This window comes from Rhinopithecus roxellana, chromosome 16, assembly GCF_007565055.1.
Source record: "Rhinopithecus roxellana isolate Shanxi Qingling chromosome 16, ASM756505v1, whole genome shotgun sequence".
NCBI classification, from domain to species: Eukaryota; Metazoa; Chordata; class Mammalia; order Primates; family Cercopithecidae; genus Rhinopithecus; species Rhinopithecus roxellana.
This window is the reverse complement of record NC_044564.1, coordinates 13,343,768-13,365,277: the sequence shown is the minus strand read 5'-3', so window position 1 is coordinate 13,365,277 and position 21,510 is coordinate 13,343,768. Positions and strand designations below refer to the sequence as shown.

At 47.7% G+C, this 21,510-nt stretch overlaps 1 protein-coding gene across 2 annotated transcripts in view; it reads right to left on the bottom strand.

The window, feature by feature from the left end:
* Positions 1 to 21,510, bottom strand: part of AK8 (adenylate kinase 8) — a 163,408-nt gene that overhangs the window by 109,742 nt on the left and 32,156 nt on the right. For both annotated transcript variants that reach the window (XM_010372821.2, XM_030920315.1), the window contains exon 6: positions 397 to 478. In XM_010372821.2, the coding sequence (XP_010371123.2) occupies positions 397 to 478 (82 nt within the window). The remainder of the gene's footprint in view (positions 1 to 396; positions 479 to 21,510) is intronic.

Sequence of the window (21,510 nt, the reverse complement as noted above, 5' to 3'; positions counted from 1 at the left end):
CGTAACATCGGGAAAGAGGGTAACATCGGGAAAGAGCGTAACATCAGGACAGAGCACGGCCCATGACTGCAAGTTTTGCCTGTTAGCAATTTCCCTCATCACAGATAATGCCATGATGGGCATCTCTGCGTGCACCGAACGCTTGCACAGCATTCTAGTTGATTTCCTTCCTGGGACAAAGAATCACCAGGCTGAAAGCAAAACCCCACTTTTTTAAAGAACCAGCCCTGAATACATTTAGCTCTGTGAAAAATTCAGCTGTGCTGTCCTCTTCCTTGCTGGGTCTCGGACAGTGCCTGGGCTGAGGTCGGGAGCAGGCGGCATGAGCGGGGCGCTCACTGGCCACCCCTTGGGGCTGCAGCTCTGGCAGGTGGGGGACCCTTGGGAGCTACTCACTGACGTGTCGGGGGGTGATGCCCAGGGTCTGGATCCTCAGGGCCTGCTCACGCGTCTCGGGGATGCCATCCAGAATCCAGCCCTAGACAGAGGATTCAGAGAGCTGCTCATCTGTTTTGATTTTTAGATTTTTTGGAATTATTTTAAAAGGAACATAATAGCTTTATAGAAAGACTAGAGCTTTTAAGACAAAAAAATACATAAATGTTTCTGATAGCTACCTCACCCTTTAAAAACTACTTTGTGGCCAGGCACAGTGGCTCATGCCTGTAATCCCAGCACTTTGGGAGGCCGAGGTGGGCGGATCACGAGGTCAGGAGATAGAGACCATCCTGGCTAACACGATGAAACCCCATCTCTACTAAAAGTACAAAAAATTAGCCGGGTGTGGTGGCGGGTGCCTGTAGTCCCAACTACTCAGGAGGCTGAGGCAGGAGAATGGTGTGAACCCAGGAGGTAGAGCTTGCAGTGAGCCGAGATCGCGCCACTGCACTCGGGCGACAGAGCAAGACTCTGTCTCAAAAACCACAACAACAATAACAACAACAACAACAAGACAAACAAACAAAAACCCTACTTTGTAATATATTATTATATTCCCTTCTGAATCGTATGTTGGTGACTATAATCATAACATATATATTTTACATCTTGATTTTTTTTTTTGATACAGAGTTTCACTCTTGTTGCCCAAGCTGGAGTGCAATGGCATGATCTCAGCTCACTTCAACCTCCGCCTCCCAGGTTCAAGCAATTCTCCTGCCTCAGTCTCCCAAGTAGCTGGGATTACAGGCGTGTGCCATCACGCCCGGCTAATTTTTTGTATGTTTAGTAGAAACGGAGTTTCACCATGTTAGCCAGGCTGGTCTCAAACTCTTCACTTCCAGTGATCCTCCTGCCTTGGCCTCCCAAAGTGCTGGGATTACAGGCGTGAGCCACCACGCCCGGCCTACATCTTGATTTTTTCCACCACACAATAGCAACCATAAGCATCTCTTCACATCTGCATGGCTCCTCATTGTCCCCATTATCAACGGTTGTGCAATGTCCCACCAAGAGAATGTACACAGCAACTTAACTATGCCCACGAATGAACATTTCAACTGCGAGCAGTGTTCACTATCATAAATAATACCTCGATGAACATCTTTGTGCATCTAGCGCTTTCCACATTTTGGATAATTTCCTAAAGAGAGTTTTGGAGAGATTCCTGAGACCAGGGTGAAAACCCCGCTTTTGTTTTTATTTTCTGCCCCATATATCTGCGGTAACACCCCACTTTTCTTAAAAACAAACCCTGGACGATGATTCCGGTTTCTGCTCTGCAGCTACCTTCTTATGGGACTGAAATTCCTCACGCATCAGGCCCCTCTTGGTACAGCTAGGGAATTGGTTTACAGGTTTATTTTTACTATTTATTTGTAGAGATAGAGTCTTGCTACATTGCCTAGGCTGGTCTTGAACTCCTGGGCTCGAGCAATGCTCCTGCCTCAGCCTCCCAAAGTGCTCAGATTACTGGCGTGAGCCACTGTGCCCGGCCTTAACTAACTCTTTAAATCCAATTGTGAAAGTAATATACAATCATTGTACACTGTGTGGAAAATACTGAAAAACTGACATAATAAGTCACTGGTAACACCTGAGACCCAAACAAGCCACTGTCAACATTCTGGTGTATCTCCTTCCAAGCAGCAAGTGCAGATACCTTTGTTCCTGGCGGCTGGGGGTTGTGGGGAGGGGCATCACACCTTATATACTATTTGGTAATCTGTTACTTTCTAGCAAAAACATTTCATGAACGTTTTCCCACGTCGCAAAGTGCTCCTTGCACAGAAGTTTTCATAGCCGCCTGGTATTGCATGAATTGACCTGATGGTAACTGATCCCATATTGTTGCTCATATTGTTCAGTTTGATTCCAGTTTTCCACTATTATAAACAATGATGTATATGCATCTGGATGCCTAGCAAACATCCTCAGATAAATTTCTAAAAGCTGACACCTTCTTTTATGACTTTTGATACATTTTGCCACATCGCTCTACAAAATGACCCACCAGTTTATGAATCCAATGGCAAAGCATCTGTTTCCTTGCATCTCTGCCAATGTTGGGCATTATCTAGGGGAAAAAAATCTGTCCAGCAAAATACAGTATACCACTGCTGCTTTAATTTACATTTCTTTGATCATTAATGAGGTTCAGTATTTTTTCCATATGTTTATTAGCTATTTGGATTTTTTTTTTTCTTTTCCAAAATGTCTATTTGTGTCATCATCTGCTTTCCCCTGGGGGTTTCATCCTTTTATTTATTGACAAGAGCTCTTTACATATTAAGAACGTTACCCCATTTTGAATTTTGGCAAACACTACCACAAACCCTTTGAGGCAAACTATGTTGCCAACATTTTCAGCAGTTTGTCTTGCAGCCTTTTCATTTTGTGTGTGGTGTTGCTTTTCACACACCAATTTGTGGCCAAATCAATCACTGCTTTCCTCTTTAGACTCTGGCATTGTGTGGATGCATAAAAACACCCTCCCCCCTGCAAAAGCTGATACATATTCACTTGCCTTTAAATTGTATTCTTGTGTTTTTACTCTTTACATGTAAATAGTAATGATCCGTGTAATAGGGCCGCATTTCAGTTTGCGAATGATGTGGGGCTGTGATGTAATCTGCTTCCTTGTGGCTCACCACCTGTTCCAAACTCACCCCCAGTACAGCCCATCTTTTCCCCTCTGAGGACACTTTTATCAGAGTCTAAATGCTGATAACGACATTGGCTGTGGCCTCTTTCTGCCTGTAGATTGTTAAAGTCTTTTTTTTTTTTTTTTTTTTTTGAGACAGAGTCTCGCTCTGTCGCCCAGGTTAGAGTGCAGTGGCTGGATCTCAGCTCACTGCAAGCTCCACCTCCCGGGTTTACGCCATTCTCCTGCCTCAGCCTCCCAAGTAGCTGGGACTACAGGTGCCCGCCACCTCGCCCAGCTAGTTTTTTGTATTTTTTAGTAGAGACGGGGTTTCACCGGGTTAGCCAGGATGGTCTCGATCTCCTGACCTCATGATCCACCTGTCTCGGCCTCCCAAAGTGCTGGGATTACAGGCTTGAGCCACCGCGCCAGGCCTGTTAAATTCTTTTTATTTAACTGTTTAAATTGTTGTTGTTTTATAAGTTATCACAATGTCTAGTAAAATAAGCTTTCCCTTCTTTTTTTTCAAAACAAGATCTTTCAGGTAAACATTACAAATATTTTGTCAAGTTCCCAAATAGAAAGAAATTCCACTAGGATTTTGGAACAACATTAAATGTGTAGATCAATTCACGACAAATTGACATTTTTACACTATCAAGTCAACACATTATCGTCTCATTTGCTTAAATTGCTTTTTTATGTCCCTCAGCAATGTTCACATTAAACAATTTCTAAAGTCCCTTCAAGTCCCATGAGTTTAGAGTTACACACACACACACACATACACACACACACAGACAGTCTAATGCTTTAGACTTGATGTCCAGGTACATTAGTAAAGTGAGCTTTGGAAGAGACTGAAAGAAAGTAGTGAATTGCTTCAAGTCTCCATTTTGCAGGTAGTGGGGTCCGGCAACTGGGAGTCAACACTGGGAGCCCCCACTTGCTGTAAAGCCCTCCCTCTCAGCCATTATGAGATTCAGTTGCTCTAAGGTCAGAGGATGGACTGACATGGACGGACTCAGCCTCCAGGTCACTCACATCCACACCATCTGATCGACAGACACAGTGTGGGCAATGGTAAGAGATGTCTTTCTTTACAAACAAACCAAAAGGTGGTCTGGGTGCAGTGGCTCACGCCTGAAATCCCAGCACTTTAGGAAGCCAAGGCAGGAGGATTGCTTGAGGCCAGGAATTTCAAACCAGCCTGGGTAACAACATAGTGAGACCCCCACTCTACCAAAAAAGATTTTTAAAAATTAGCCAGGCGTGTTGGCACACACCTATAGTCCCAGCTACTTGGAAGGCTGAGGCAGAAAGCTCCCCTTAGCCCAGGAATTTGAGGCTGCAGTGAGCTATAATCATGCCATTGCACTCTAGCCTGGGTGACAGAGTGAGACTTTGTCTCTGAAAAAAAAAAAAAAAAAAAAAAAAAAAAGCCTGCCTTTCTTCAATATTAAAATATTTAGGTTCCAGTAGCCTCCACTGACAGTTAAAAAAAAAAAAAAAAAGCTAAACAAATTTGCAGCCTAAAGACTGTCGGAAAAATCCAGCAAGCTTTCATTAATTTCTTGAATTATACAGGAAGACTCACAGCCACGGAACCCCTGGTTTCTAGAACTAATGAAGCAAAAGTGCAAAAAAAAAAATTTTAACAGCGTTTTGCTCCCTCAAGTCCTTGTTATAGCCAGCCAAGCGTCAGGCTGCAGCTCCTGGAAACAGCAAACATCTACAGACGTGAGCAACACCAGCAGAACCAGGAGACAGAGCGTCTGAGAGCTCCCTCGCAGTTCTGGAAGCCGAACCAACATTTTCTGAACTTTAGCTAAATTCATACCCCCTTATTTTTCCTTTATTTGGACGGGAAGGAATTGTGAGCCCATTGATTGCTGCTTCTAGTACAAGCGCTGGTAACTCTCTTTTGAATCCTTTTTCGAAGCTGGAAGGTTGGAACTCCGTCTTTGCTCGGCACTGAGAAAGGCCTCTGCTTTTAATATTGCATTACTGAGCAATCATTATAATCTCGCCACAAATTTGCAGCAGATATCAGTATGTGGTCCAAAGCTTTTAGAACTATTCAGGGGAACAGCTCTCACTGACTTTTCACTGGAGAAAGCGGGACTTCCAATTACACAGGAAAAGTGCAGCAAAATGAGGAACATCTCCCTAATTAGCCTGGCCTCACTGGAGTGTCATTCTGGTGCAGATGTGAAAATCTAAAAGGAAGAAGGTGGGGGGCTCTGGAGTGAGCCCTAGGCCACCAGCTCTCCAGGTCTGCTCTTTCTGAGTTGGGGAAATGGTACGATCACCTGGGGACTAAGAAACAAGGTCCCCGAGGAAGCCCTCGAGCAGCACCCAGGCCCCATTAGAGCCGCTCCCCACATCATGGAGAAGGCAGCCGTGGAGGCTCTTCCTCCCTGTGCCAGCCCATGCTGGTCCACACTGGTCCACCTGGAAGGGAGGGCGCCTTGACCAAACCTCTGTTGAAGGTGGGTCTATCCCACGGCATCCTCATGATGAAAGCTGCAGGCTGGGTGCTCAGAAAAGATCTTCTCCAGCGCTCTTGCTAAGGGGTCATTTGCCCAGCTGCAAAATGGGCTGCACGTTCGCAGGGAAGCAGCAATTTTGGCTGGGAGGACTTTAATGGCTGCGAATTCTGGCAAAGCAAGAAGCCATAAATCAGTAAATAGCACCCAACAACTGCCACGAGGGGACATTAAGACATTCCCAATAAGCCTGCGTTTCGAGGTTCACGGGTCTCACGTCCAGGAGTGGCTGGATGTGGAGGTATCAGTCAATCCCTAATTAGAATACATTATCCATCTTCCTGACACTTCAGTGAAATGTCTATTCCACTCTGAGCTGCAGCTTTGTTCAGAGCAGGTTAATTGATATTCTGATGCCTTCGCTCACCATACCCCCGTGGCTCGGTTCTGTTTTATCACACATCAAAAAGGCCGTATGCTCAGGGCACTCCAGGCACCAGTGCAGAGCTGGAGGTCTGCACAGCTGCGAGGGGTATGGTATCACAGGAGGGACAAGCACTGAGCAGATGTCACAGATGAAAAAAAAAAGGAAAGAAAAGAAGCCAGCCAGCCTGGGGAACTTGGCGAGGCCCAGCAGAGCGCGGCCTGATGCAGTACGAGCCGTCCGGCTTTGTGCGAACACTGGCCTCTTTTGCCCTCCTGACTATTATTAAAGCGCAATTAGCAACTTCACAGGGTAAGGCTCTGTTGCCCTCTGGGCCTCTGCCTGTTTGATGCATTGCCTTCCCGCTCCTCCCCTCTCCTCCCAGGACCAGAGGGTGGGGCTCCCCTGGGTGCTTCCCCCAGTCCTGCCCCTGATCTGGCTCCCAGCTCCGACTGCAGACTCCACCGGAGGCATTCCCTGGAGCTGCATGCTCAATCTCTGCAGTCCCAAGGAGACAAGCTGAGGCTGAAGACTTGGACTCAATAAATCAGTTTTGCTCAGCTCCAAGTCTGAACCAGGGCAAGCCTCACAAGAGACACCGAAGGCCCAACGTTTCCTAATGAAATACCGCGTGGTTTCCCCACGTAGAGGAGAGAGACTCTGTCAGCCAGGAAGGAAATGCATCTTAAAAGTTCCAGTTTGGGACAGTGATATGTTCTAAAGCCAATCGGTGAGAACAATGAGACTACTTTGATGAACACAAAAAAGCTGACATCACACTGCCTCAGTAGCAGTTACTTTGGTTTATACAGAAACATAAAAACCTTAGCCTGCCATAGAACCCTAGGATGCCTTCCATATTCAACTCACCTGAAAGATGACTAGCAAGAATTTTTATCTCAGAGTTGAATCCCAAACAATATGCACCCCCTGTTAGCACTGAACACGGAATGCATTGAACACGGAACGTTAGTATTCCACATTCCACGTGTATGACTGTAGCAGGACCCCGTTACCCCGCAACTTGCTCTGATTCCTCCACCTGGGCGAGGTGAGGTGTGCCCAGGGCTTTGCCTGACCTTTTTCTGGGCACAGCCTATAACAGTGATTATGCTCTTACAACGCTGAAATATGCAGGAGTGATTTTTCTAAACAACAGTGTTGAATTCTACCCTTGATAATCAATGATACATGCGTGGTGTTTTTATACAAACCTGCAGATGCGGGGAGATCATTACTCCTAGATGTGTAGCCTACAGGCCAATGATCTCTAGGGTATGAAAACCTGGTAAAGCCCAATTGCAGGCATTCAAGAGATGCCTTTTTTTTTTTTTTTTTTTTTTTTTTTTTGACAGAGTCTCGCTCTGTCGCCCAGGCTGCTGGAGTGCAATGGCACAATCTCAGCTCACTGCGACCTTCTCCTCCCGGGTTCAAGTGATTCTCCTGCCTCAGCCTCCCGAGTAGCTGGGACTACAGGCACGTGTCACCATGCCTGGCTAATGTTTTATATTTTTTAGTAGAGACGGGGTTTCACCGTGTTAGCCAGGATGGTCTCGATCTCCTGACCTCATGATCCGCCCGCCTCCACTGCCCCAAGTGCTGGGATTACAGGCATGAGCCACCGTGCCCGACCTCAAGAGGCTTTTTACTAGTTCCTAAATAGTTTTAAAACAATTAAATCAAATTCATATCAAATGTCTATGGTACCCCTGAAGCCACTCCATGGAAGGAGACACAGTTTGAAGAACAAATTGTTCTGTCCCCAGATGGAGCAGTCTACCCCAGCTCTGAGGCGGGGATGGCCCCAAGACAGCCCCCTGCAGAGATAACTCACTTTGGAGGTTCACATTTAGCTCTCCAGGTCAGGCATAATGTGCTTTAGATGAAAGTAACGGACATGGATAACCCAGCACCCAGGGCCCTTTCCCCTCAAACACTTTAGACCATGTCTGTGATGTAGACCCACCTCTCTAGAAACAAGATTAGCCCTGGAAAGGATCCGTTTATTGTGATGGTGGAAAGCAGTGGCTTTGGAACCAGACGACCTGTGCCACAGCCAGTGTGTGACTTTCAACCAGTCACTTCATCCCCTCTGGCCTCACTCTCCTCTGCACAATGGGAATAATCAAAATCTAGCTCACTGTTGATGAAATAATTAAACGAGGATTATAAACAAACAGGCCAGGCACTGTGGCTCATGCCCATTAAGAGCACTTTAGGAGGCCAAGGTGGGAGGATTGCTTGAGGCCAGGAGTTCTAGACTAGCCTGGACAACACAGTGAGACCCCGCTTCTATAAAAAAAGTAAAAAATCAGGCCAGGCGCAGTGGCTCACGCCTATAACCCCTGCCCTTTAGGAGGCCAAGGTGGGTGGATCACCTGAGGCTGAGAGTTCAAGACCAGCCTGATCAACATGGAGAAACCCCATGTCTACTAAAAATACAAAATTAGTTGGGCATGGTGGTGCATGACTGTAATCCCAGCTACTCGGGAGGCTGAGGCAGGAGAATTGCTTGAACCTGGGAGGTGGAGGTTGCGGTGAGCCGGGATCGTGCCATTGTACTCCACCCTGGGCAACAAGAGCAAAACTCCATCTCAAAAAAAAAAAAAAAAAGTTAGCCGGGCACAGTGACATGCACCTGTAGTCCCAGCTACTCGGGAGGCTGAAGTGGAAGGATCACTTGAGTCCAGGAGTTTGAGGCTGCAGGGAGCTATAATTGTGCCACTGCACTCCAGCCTGGGTGACAGAGTGGACCCCATCTCTGAAAAAACAAACAACAAAACAAGTGTAGTGCCTGGCAACAAAGAAATGACCCAAAGTTAACTAGTTTTATCATTGTAATTTTGAGAAAGGTGAACGATCTTTTTCTCTACCTACTTCCAAAGAGTCCCACTTAAGTTTGTAGAACTTAATATAAAAAAATTGTTTGAAAAGGCAAATCTCAGGGAAACAGGAGCAACTGGCATTCCAGATATGAACTGAGAGAAGATCTTTAATTAAGGAGGACTTGGGGCAGACACATTTCTCTTTTTTTGAAACTGGGGTCTCGCTATATTGCCCAGGCTGCTCTCAAACTCCTGGCCTCAAGTCATCCTCCTGCCTCGGCCTCCCAAAGTGCTGGGATTACAGGTGCGCCACCACACCCAGCTGGGACAGACACATTTCAATTAGAATGCGGGAGTCTAGTGAGCTGACAGCTACTGTGGATTCGCCCCAAGGTGGGCTCACACCATTTGCCATCACTCGGCCAGCGGCCCTCTCTGAGGGGAGTTTGCTCGTCCTCTAACCCACGTGACTGTTTCCTTATCTGTATAACAGGAATGATGAAAATAGTGTCTGCACTTCATAGTCTTTAGGGTTACATGCAACGATGTACCTAAAGTGGTGGCACAATATCTGGCAGACAGTAGGTGCTTAATAAATGTCTCCTGGCATACACAGGCTATTCATAGTTGACAACTCATTTGAAAAACAGACCAAACTCAGCCTAAGAATGGGAGAATGGGCTGGGCATGGTGGTTCACGCCTATAATCCCAGCACTTTGGGAGGCCGAGGCAGGCGGATCATGAGGTCAAGAGATCGAGACCATCCTGGCCAACATGGTGAAACCCCATCTCTACTAAAAATACAAAAATTAGTTGGGTGTGGTGGTGCACGCCTGTAGTCCCAGCTACTCGGGAGGCCGAGGCAGGAGAATCGCTTGAATCCAGGAGACAGAGGTTGCAGTGAGCCGAGATTGCACCACTGCACTCCAGCCTGGGTGACAGAGTGAGACTCTGTCTCAAAAAGAAAAAAAAAAAAAAAAAAAAAGAATGGGAGAATGAGGAGTTGGCCCCCTTCTGCTCTGCCCTTCTGCTGTGGATGCCCTGCTAGCTCTCAGGAGCAGGCCTGGCACCTGTGACTCTCTGCTCAGCCTAAGAGAAGAGTGATGTGGTCGGTGCTTCTGGGTCCAGTCCCGTTCCCAGCATCTCCATGCTTCTCGAATACTTGCTCCTGCTCCAAGGTCCACTTGCGTCTGCTCAAACCTCAGGCCCTGTCCTGCATCTGATCATCTCTTTTTCCTTGTCTACTGCAGTGAAAGGGATCATCTGAGGCATCATGCACCCACAGAGCGTATCGGAACACACGTTCCTCTCACACGGGGTGCTGTGGCTCTGTATGCAGACACGTGGTCAACATGTGCCCTTAACAAGCCTGCATCACACCAACCAACCAATCACAGCCTCAGCATCAGGGTCTCTTACAGAAACACCCACAAATAAGGGGGCGTGGGGGGTGTGATCACTGTACTCTGCCCGGCACCTCACCAAGCCCTCAGAAGCCCTGCCTCACTGTGATGCGGGCCATAAGTTTCCTGAGTGGAACTCAGACCTCCCCTTCCAACCCTCTGCAAACCTAACTGTATCTGTATTTGAGGAACACACAGTCAGGGCCTCAGCAGAGCTGTGGATCAATAAAACCTCACTCCTTGGAGGAGGCAAGTGACATCTATAAACCTGTGAGTGTCAAAACAATGGCAAGAAAATCCTGTGTTCCTACTGTCAGTGGGATGAAAGCAGTGTAATTAATGCCAGCCCAATGACACCACAAGGAGAAATAAAACAAACAGCTGGTGGTTCTATGGACCAGCATCTAGCTCCTCCACTCCGTTACCGTTTCCACTATAAAATACTGACTCATGTTATAGGCAGGGAAGCATAAATCTATGACCAAAGAGGAGGAAAAAAAAAAGACTATAGAAACCCACCATGTAAATTCTAAACTTTTGGTTCTACAGTCAAAAGTGTGCTACATCCTCTCCCCACTTATAGTGAAAGAACCAAGTTTCCATGATATTACATGAGCTCTAAGAGGAGTCAACCTGGGAACACAAAAAAGAATTTTGCATTTTGTATACAGTACAGAAAACACCCCCAGCTGGTACAGACACTTTTAGGGCTGAGGGCCTGAACTTGCTTCCCACGTGCATCAGAGACCTGACTCCAGGGATCTGCGGACATGGTCAAGGTTCAACAGAATGGTCCAAGTGTTGCATCTGATGATGGCATTCTTTCTTTAGCTCCAGGAGGAAGATTATGTGGAAGCAGACATTTGGAACCTGATGCATTTCGAGAAGGTCAGTTTTTCTTTTAGGTAATGTATTTATCCTTCCTTTGGGTCAGTGGGTGGGGCTCCTGTGCTACGGCCTCATCCGTAGAATGACGGCAGCTCTTGGCACCTGCCTGCTCCTGCCAGCCCTCTGTTTTGAGCCACCTAGAACATTTGCTGGTGCACAGCAGGTGCCCCAGAAGTCTTAGCTGTTGAAAAACATCATAGCACAGTCGTGCCGTTTCAATGGGAAAATGCATCACAGTGTGACGTGGTATTCGGCACATATCAGGTGCCAGTAAATGCTAGCTGAGCATTCTGTGTACCTTATTTTTTATTTTTTTGTTGAGATCGAGTCTCCATCTGTCGCCCAGATGGAGAGTGCAGTGGCGTGATCTCAGCTCATTGCAACCTCCGCCTCCCGGGTTCAAGCGATTCTCCTGCCTCAGCCTCCTGAGTAGTAGGATTACAGGCGCCTGCCACCACACCTGGCTAATTTTTGTATTTTTACCAGACATAGGGTTTCACCATGTTGGCCAGGCTGGTCTCGAACTCCTGACCTCAAAAGATCCACCCACTTAGGCCTCCCACAGCTAGGATTACAGGCCTGAGCCACCACGTCCGGCCGATGTGTACCCTTATCTTGATGGACCATTTCTGCTCTTCACCAGCTGTGTCTGGGCTTAACTCGGGCCTTCATTTTCCTTCTTCCTTGTCTTTACTGTAACATGATCACAGGCTCAATGAGTCATGGGGCAAGGTAATATTCCTTTAACACACTGAAGCAGAGACTTGTTCATATCCCATTTAACTGCTCATGGGTCCTGGTGGACAGCCTCCGTGTTTCCTTCCTTTGCTTTTGATGAGAGAATAAGGAAGACTTCTAGAAGAGGTGCTGGGGAATAAGAGGCGATGTCTAGAATGCATTAGCGGGATGCAGATGGGGGCAGCATCCTTCCGCAGGCTCCTGCTCAGCAGCACCGGGGAGAATGCAGCGGGTCTAGCTTTTGTTAGTCACAGTGTGGCTTTGACTCTGCAGGGGCTCTGAGCCTCACAGTTAAGGAAGAAGAAAGAGGAGACACTGTGAACAGAATGCAGACTGAGGAGGCACCACCCACCAGTTGAGCGCTGTCTTAGTCCATTTTTGCTGCTTATGACAGAATACTGAAACTGTGTAAATTGTAAAGAAAACATTTTTTTTGCAGGGGGGATGGAGCCTCGCTCTGTCACCCAGGCTGGAGCGCAGTGGCGCAATCTCGGCTCACTGCAACCTCTGCCTCCTGGGTTCACAAGCATCAAGAAACCAATTTCCTGCTGCAGTCACACTTAAGGTCCTTCCCTCACAGCCCAGCTCCATCTCCAAAGGAGTGAACCCAGCATCCCACGTGCTTGGCTTCCTGCATTACACTCGCGTTTGGCAACCTTTTGAACCATTCCTAACCTCCAGAGTGGTGGGACTCAATCCCTAGTGGAAACTCACACACACACACACACACACACACACACACACACCCCAAGGCAAGTGAACAGGCACGAGGAAGGCAGGCTGCAGCTGGCTGTGACATTTCATTGATTTTTTTCCTCAGACACGACACTGAGAAGGCTGCTGACTCTCATCCACCCAGGTATGGGGATATAATAGAACTCACTTGAGTTGTGGTTTCAAAAGTGTACCACAGGCCAGGCGCAGTGGTACACGCCTGTAATCCCAGGAATCTGGGTGGCTGAGGCAGGTGGATCACCTGAGGTCAGGAGGTCGAGACCAGCCTGGTCAACATGGTGAAACCCTGTCTCTACTAAAAATACAAAAATTAGCCAGTTGTGGTGGCACACACCTGCAATTCCAGCTACTTGGGAGGCTGAGGTGGGAGAATCGCTTGAACCCAGGAGGCGGAGTTTGCAGTGAGCCGAGATAGCGCCAAAAAAAAAGCACACTGTGATGTTGCTGGTAGATCATAAACCCACCCAGAAAGCGTCTAGGACTGTTGTCTAACACAAAGCCAGGTATGAAGCAGCAGTGGACTTCTACTCATAAGGGATCCTCAAATGGCCTTCACCCAGGTCATCTAGCATGTAAAAAGCATCTTAACTCTTAAGTGGACCTCCGGGCCTGGCACAGCGCTAACCGTTACGCTTGGATCATCTCATTTAATCAGAGACAGCGAGACAGCTGTTACTTCAGGACATGCGCCGCAGCACCTAAGGCCATGCTGCTTGTCTATGAATTACAGGGCGCTCTACACAAAAAAGCACTGCGGCCCGAGCAGGCTGTCCACACCAGTCCCTGTCTGAGTGTCCCTCGCTGCTGTCTGCCAGCCCAGATACTTGAGGGACGGCTCAGGTCAGCAGATATGAACATGAGCCATGTGTGCAGCCCATAAAAATCACATTCCCGGTGCGGGAAGGCCTCTGCCTTTTGATGAATAATAAAATTCTCCACACATGACGAGCCATCATAATTGGGCACAAGTCTTTCCTTTGCCCCTGCAGCAGCGTGGGGGCGGCATCCGTACGCGAAAACATTTTTTTATTTGCCAGATATTTTCCAGTCTGTGATATTCCAAATGTCTGGTGCTGGTGACATAAAAACGCCTTTGTCATAAGGCCTGGCACAAGCTTGCCGAGTCCAGCTGAAGCCTGACCTGCCAGTCAGGTAGCCAGGAGCCTCTGCATGGTGGCCTGTAAAATGCCACACTGACCTGGCCTGTGGCACATCAACAAAATTCCTTCCTCCATCTGGGCCTCAGTTTCCCTTTTCATGAGAGGTTTTGGTGGGATGATTTCTGTAGATGGCTTTTTAAAGGACATTGATGAGACAAACTGGGATTCATCCACCAGGCATGATCACTTTTATGTTACACATTTATTTAATGTTTTAAAATCAAGCACCTTGGTGCTTGATTCTTGTTACAGTTGATTGCAGGAATAAAGGAGGAGGAGACAGGAAAATCTCCTGGCACAGGAGATCAGCTTGGAAGACTGGTTCTCAAAAACTTGAACCCGGGGTAGGTACCACGGGGGCACCTCTAGCCTTAGGGTGCAGCGCTTGAACTTTCTCAAGGTGCAGGAGTCCAAAGCCAAACGGGAAACTTGAAAGCATTAATGATGGAAATAATTTTAGAATACAAGGAAGAAGTCGCTAAACAGATCCAAAATTCACAGAAAACAAAGCTAGCACACTGGCCAAAACAATCTCCCCAGAGAAGCCTGAAGACAGATGTGTTCCTGGTGTTGAAACCATTATTAGGACATTCGGATATGACTGGATAGGGCTGTTGGATTTTAAACACCTTTCCCTCCTTGGGCCACAAGCATGTTGGGATAGGAATTCACTGCCATGGTGGTGCAAAACTGGGGAATTCTCCAAATGGCATTCATTGATTCATTGATTGACTCGTTGATTGACTGATTGATTGATTCATTCATTCATCCTATAAGTATTTACCCAGCATGGAGTCTATGCCAGGTACCACACGAAAGATCTTGCATTTCTAACTATGACAGTGCAGAGTTGGAGAGCAGAATGCTGTGAGCACATGTAACAGGCAGGTCGGCCTCATGTGGGGCTGGACAAGGTCAGGGGAGGCCTCCCTGAAGAAGTGACTTGAAGCTAAGGCTGAGGAATGAGAGCAGTTTTCTAGCTAAGGGGTGGGGTTAAGAGCACTGTGTATTCCTTTTCTATTGCTGCATAACAATCTTAGCAACTTTAGACAATACAATTATTATCACATGGTTTCCAAGGGGCAGGAGTCTAAGCACAGCTCAGCTGGGTCATCTACTCAGTCTCAAAGGCTGCAGGCAAGGTGTTGACTGGGCTGTGTTCTCATCTGGAGGCTTGACTGAGGGAGAACCCTCTTCCCAGCTCATCTGGATTGTTGACAGGATCCATTTCCCTGCTGCCGTATGCCTGAGGGCTCTGGTTTCTCGCTTGCTGGGAGCTGGAGGTCCCTGCAGTTCCTAGAGACCAGTCATGTGGGCTTCTCCAACATGGCTGCATACTTCATCATGCCAGCAGGGAGGATCTCTCTCTGGTCTGCTAAAGCACATTCTTACATAAAGTAATGTAGCACAGGAGTGACATCCCCTCACCTTTGCCATATTCAGCTGGTCCTGCTCCCACTCAAGGGGAGAGGATTACATAGCATGGACACAAGGGGGTGGGAAATCATTGAGAGTTGCTTAGTGATATAGTTTGGATATGTGTTCCCACCCAAATCTCACATTAAAATATAATCCCCATTGTTAGATGTGGAGCCTGGTGGGAAGTGTTTGGATCATGGGGGCACCAAACCAAACTCATGGTTTGGTGCTATCTTCACAATAGTGAGTTCTCACGAGATCTGGTTGTTTAAAAGTGCGTGGCGCCTCCCCCTCCCACTCTCTCTCTCTTGCTCCTGCTCTGGCCACGTGATATGCCTGCTCCCCCTACACCTTCTGCCATGATGGGAAACTTCCTAAGGCCTCCCCAAAGCTGAGCAGATGCCAGCCCAATGCTTCCCATGCAGCCTGCGGAACCGTGAGCCAATTAAACCTCTTTTCTTTATAAATTACTCAATCTCAGGTATTTCTTTGTGGCATTGCAAGAACGGACTAATGCAATTAGGGTCTGGCAGCTGCACACAAAGGCCTGAGCAGGATGGGTGCAGGTTGAGCTGGGGAAAGGTGGCGGGTACTGAACGGGTAGATGAGAGAAGTCCAGGGATGAAGCTGAGCCGCAGGCAGGCCCAGGACACACAGGGCTCCCGGAAGCAGTGGAGGGTCACAGCCACATTTATTTTAAAATAACAAATGTTTCTCTATGTTTAAAATCATCCTCAGAAGGGTGCACTTTAAAGAAAGTGTGAACATCAGTTGCCTCCAGGGAAGGAAACTGGGTGGTTAAGGAACAGGAGTGACGGGGGACTTTGGTGCCTTTGGAACCATAGGAATGAATATATGGTGGTTATGAAATAAATTCATTCATTCTTTAAAAAGCCATCCTTCCAGCAGCAATGTGAAGAAAGGATTGGGAAGAAACCAGGGTAGCTGCGGGGAGATGGATCAGGTTCCAAATAAAGGAAAGGGATTCTTAGCAATTTAAATAAAATAGAGCACAAATGGTGACTATGGACAAGGTAAAATTTAGAATCTCTTTGGTACTGAGCCTTTCCCTCCAAGTTTCCAGAACTTACTGCCTTATGTCTTACCTTTTCTTTGCCCTACAGGGGTAGTCTGAAGATTCGGACACATTCTCCTGATTGTCCCTAACAAATGGCTAATGGGTATCCAACAGGTAGAGCCAGCAATGCCTTTTGATTGTTCCAATACAGAGTGCTAATTTTTCTTTCTCTAAGCATTTGATGGTCACTTCAAAAAAAAAAAATTCTTCAAAGAGATTGCATTAGACCAAAAAAAAAAAAAAGAAAAAACAAAGAAAAAGAAACCACTCCCCTGCATTAATACAGAATCCTGATGGGTTATGATTGCGTTATTTTTCCCTGAACACTATTCCCTGCATTCTTTTTGTGCTCTAAATTACCAATTCTAGTCCCTGTGTAGCTAAATAATAATCATTACCATATAAATGAATATGCATATGTGTCATTTTTCTCCCTAAAAGCAAGAAATTCTGTTTATTTTGGATGAGGGTTTGTTTTCTTTTTGCACAACCAAAGCACATAATTAGAAGCCTAACCTCTTACTCTTGAAATCCTGTCTCCAGCGGGAAGAGATGAAAAGGCACTGGATGCCCCTTGAAGGTTAGAAGAAAGTTTAAAACAAATTGAAGGAGATATTCCTTTACTCTGCAGGTAACAACAGCATGGACATGATCAGAATCACAGAACTATAAGGCTAGAAGGGATTTCCGTGCTCAAGTCCAACCCCATGATTGTATAGATGGGAAAACTGAAGCCTAAGGAAAGAAGTGAAGCTCTCACCAAAATAACACTCGCTGCCTTTTTGAGATGCAACCTTTGAAACAAGAACAGAGTGGCCAACAGTACAACACCGTGTTTGCATCTCGGTTCTGAGACTTAACTGTGGGATCTTCAGCAAGACACACAACCTCTTCAGGGCCTGGCTTTCGCATCTGTGAAACAGGGTAGACAATAGTGCCCCCTCCGCAGGGCTACTGTGAGGACTCCACAGCACACAATCCTGCTGCCGATGCTACACTCCCAACCAAGGGGAGTCACCCAGAATATAACTGCAGCCTCTTGCAGAGTGCAAGGTGCGCCTGAAATGTCATGTAGCAGATAACACGCCAAACCAGGCACGTAGACGACGGCTACCACCATCATCAAAATAATCACAATAACAACACACATTATAAATACTCATATAGTCAATATATTATTTATAATATAATATAATCACATATAGTGTAATGCAACTAATAACGATGTCAATCATAATTGAGATTTTAATTTATAGTATTAACAATAGATATCATCATTTTTTTTTTTTTTTTGAGACGGAGTCTGGCTCTGTCGCCCAGGCTGGAGTGCGGTGGCCGGATCTCAGCTCACTGCAAGCTCCGCCTCCTGGGTTTATGCCATTCTCCTGCCTCAGCCTCCCGAGTAGCTGGGACTACAGGCGCCCGCCACCTCGCCCGGCCAGTTTTTTGTATTCTTTAGTAGAGACGGGGTTTCACCGTATTAGCCAGGGTGGTCTCGATCTCCTGACCTTGTGATCCGCCCGTCTCGGCCTCCCAAAGTGCTGGGATTACAGGCTTGAGCCACCGCGCCCGGCCAGATATCATCATTTTTATGATGGTGACTTGGGATGCATAGTCCTGTACTCCGTCCACACTGCAGGTGCACTATGCAAACAGGTTATGCAGACCAAGCTTCTAAATAAGCTCAGGAAGAATTCACAGAAGTTGAACGCACATTTGAAAGACTATTCTAGGTCGGGTGCAGTGGCTCACGCCTGTAATCCCAGCACTTTGGGAGGCCGAGGCAAGGGGATCACTTGGAAGTCAGGAGTTCGAGACCAGCCTGACCAACGGGGTGAAACCCTATCTCTACTAAAAATATAAAAATTACCCAGTGTGGTGGTGGGCTCCTGTAATCGCAGCTACTCAGGAGGCTGAGGCAGGAGAATTGCTTGAACCTGGGAGGCAGAGGTTGCAGTGAGCCAAGATCATGCCACTGCACTCCAGCCTGGGCAACAGAATGAGCCTCTGTCTCAAAAAAACAAAACAAAACAAAACAAAAAAAAAGAAAGGCTATTCTAGATCACTGAGGGCACGTTTGGGATATCCAGTTGCAATCACAGAGAGAATCGCCATATTTTCCCCAGAAACTATCAGTCAGTGAGGTAGAGATTTTTTTAAAAATCACGGAAACAAACCTGTCCAGGCCAGCTGAATCCTGTGTGAAAACTGTGCAGCCTTGTTAGATTCTGGAACGGGGAAAGAAGTGCAGTGCGGCTTCAAGGGGGTGTACGTAGCCAGTGGGACACACAGACGATTGTTGGCAGCCCACCCTGAGGCCCTGCATCTCTGGATTCTAGATTTCCACCTAGAATCCAGAATGCTTACCCACCAGAAGCATTTCCATTGGAACGCTGTAACTTGCAAAAATTACTTACACGAAATAGTACTGCTCCGTATGTTTTGAGGTTGGAAAGGAGAGAGACTTCAAGAGTTTCTCAGTGGTATCCAGACACCCACCCTGGGCGTTCTGCAGTGGTTGTGTGGGGTGGATGGGACAGAGGGGCCCACAGACGCCTTGGCCCCATGCCAAGCCTCTCTTCCTGCTATGAAGTTCAGATCCACCTCTGGCTGACATAACACCTTTGCTTGTTTATCTGGTTCACACTGTCTGTCTCTCCATGACTAGAACTTCTGTTTCTTAAGAGCAGACGTTTAACTTTGTTGTTCACTGCTTTGGCCCCTGTGCTTAGCAAAGTGATTTGTTGCATAAGAGAATAGATGAATGAATGAATGAATGAATGAATGAATGAATGAATGAATGAATGAATACTTTTAGGAAACACTGGCTGGGGAGCCGGGTAGGCCAACAAACCATGACAAGGCTTTTGGTCGTGACTCCAGTTGAGGAACATATCAGGTGGCATGGGGACACATGGGGGCCTGTGAATGGCACAAAACATGACAGGGAGTAGGTAGGCTTTGCCCAGCCTTTGAGCTTCTGTCCCGGGCTGCACGGCACAGCCCTGGAGCCCCTGGGTCACAGCGCTGGTCCTGTGTACCACATGCCTGGTCCACCCTGACCAGTCCTGCTGCTTCCCACTGTGTGACTCTGGGCGTGCCTCGGGCCCTGCAGCTATAAAATGGGCACAATAATAGTAACATTGACCATGTAGGGTCCCATAAAGCTGGAGAAGCTGCTGGGCGTAGTGCCTGATGCCAGGCTCAGATGCATGCTCAGTTCAGGTCTCTAGCTTCTCCTGGGGTGAGATGGAGAGCTGGAGCAGAGGCTCTGGGCCTGTTCCGCTCTCCTGCCTGCCTGGACCCCAGAGACCTCTGCCTTCCAGTGGCCAGCAGGCCAGCTCCTGGCTTCTGCCGCACCAAGGCAGCTGGTTGAAGCAAACGCTCTTGACCAGGAGAGAGGGCCGGGGGAAGAGCGGCCCTCTCACAGCAGTTCCTGCTCAAGTTCCTGGGTCACAGGTGGTTTGGGGATCATAGCATCTTCAAAGGAAATCTGAAAAGGGAAAGGCAGGTCTTCCACAACCAGGCATAGGGAAGTCCTGCTGCCTTTGCTGACTGAGACAGACTGTGGCACCTTCTCCACTGGGCCTTTCGTTTGGCAAGGGTGGTGATGGTGGCTCATGAGTAGGCCACATGTTTTAGGTGCATGTTATTCCTGAGGATAGGAACCACACAATTTCTCCCTTCCTGTGTGCTTAGAACGAATGCTCATCACACTGAGAGTCTTGGTTCCAGGAACTCTTGGCATACTGAATTTGAAACACCGCCTGATGGCTAAGACCGTATCCAGCTGTGCTTTCACAGACAGCCCCCACCCCTGCTAAGGGGGTCCAGTCCTGGGCAACTCGGGTACACTTAAGCCAAAGAAGTACCACCCCCCTATATTTGACCAAATTTGATGAGTAGCTATCATGATGAAAAGAGAAAACGGCTTAGCTTTAAAGATCAAAGACAGCCAGGCACGGTGGCTCATGCCTATCATCCCAGCACTTCAGGAGGCCAAGACATGTGGATCACTTGAGCCCAGGAGTCTGAGACCAGCCTGGGCAACATGGTGAGACCCTGTCGCTACAAAAATTATAAACTTAGCCAGGCAAGGTGGTGCGCGCCTGTGGCCCCAGCTCCTCAGGAAGCTGAGGCAGGAAGATCGCTTCAGCCCAGTTTAAGATCAGCCTGGGCAACACTGGGAGACCACGTCTCACACAAAATAAAAATGAAAGATAGACGGGCATGGTGGCACGTGCCTATAGTCCCAGCTACCCAGGAAGCTGAGGTGGGAGGATAGCTTGAGCCCAGGAGGTTGAGGCTGCAGCGAGCCATGACTGTGCCATTGCACTCCAGCCTGGGCGACAGAGCAACACCCTGTTTCAAAAAAAAAAAAAAAAAGACTGAAGAGAAGAAAGGAAGACTCCGTTGAATGCTTCCAGCCTGGTGATCTGCTATGCAAGAATCTAATCCAACCTGGCAAATGCATAAGAAATAATGGATTAAGGCACACAGCATTTTGTAGGGGAAAATGCTGGCCCACTTCCAGTCACTCGGGCCATCTTTCCCTCCCCTTTAATTCTCTGCCAAAAGATTGTTTGGCACGTCCTAGAGAAAAGAGGTGGGAAACCTTAAACATAGTGACTGACCGAAGGGTCAGTTTTAGGAAAGGTTCCCACGGGGTTGGTTGGACACTCTGAGTTAAGAGTGCGAAGCTGGGGTAAAGGGCTGGGTTTTCTGGTCCCTGCCTCACTTCTGGCTGCCATTCCCTCCAGCCTCAGACGGCCCCTCCACAGTCCACTCCAGTCCCCTTCACTAGAGACTTCAGGAATAACTGGACTCTCCTGGCCATGGTTTTTCCATCACAACCCTTCTCACTATCTGCCTTGCCTTGGTCATGTTTGACTGTCTCCAATTGCAAATGGTGAGCCCAAGGCAGGCAACACCATCTTGCTCATCTTGCTAGAAGTGGGGGGTGCTGAGGAGGAGGGTCTCGGGTGTGGGGAAGGGTCCTAGCAGTGAAAACAACTCAGGGCCTGCAGGGGGCACTCAACTGGAGACGCAGAATCAAGCCACGGAGCTTGGAAGTCGGGTGACTGGGAGGGAACTTAGTGAAAATGAAAGTCTGCAGTGAAGCTGGCCTTTCTCCTAACACTCCTGGAAGGTGGAAGTTTGCTTCTTTTTTTTTTTTTGTTTTGAGATGGAGTCTTGCTCTGTCACCCAGGCTGGAGTGCAGCGGCGTGATCTTGGCTCACTGGAACATCTGCCTCCCAGGTTCAAGCG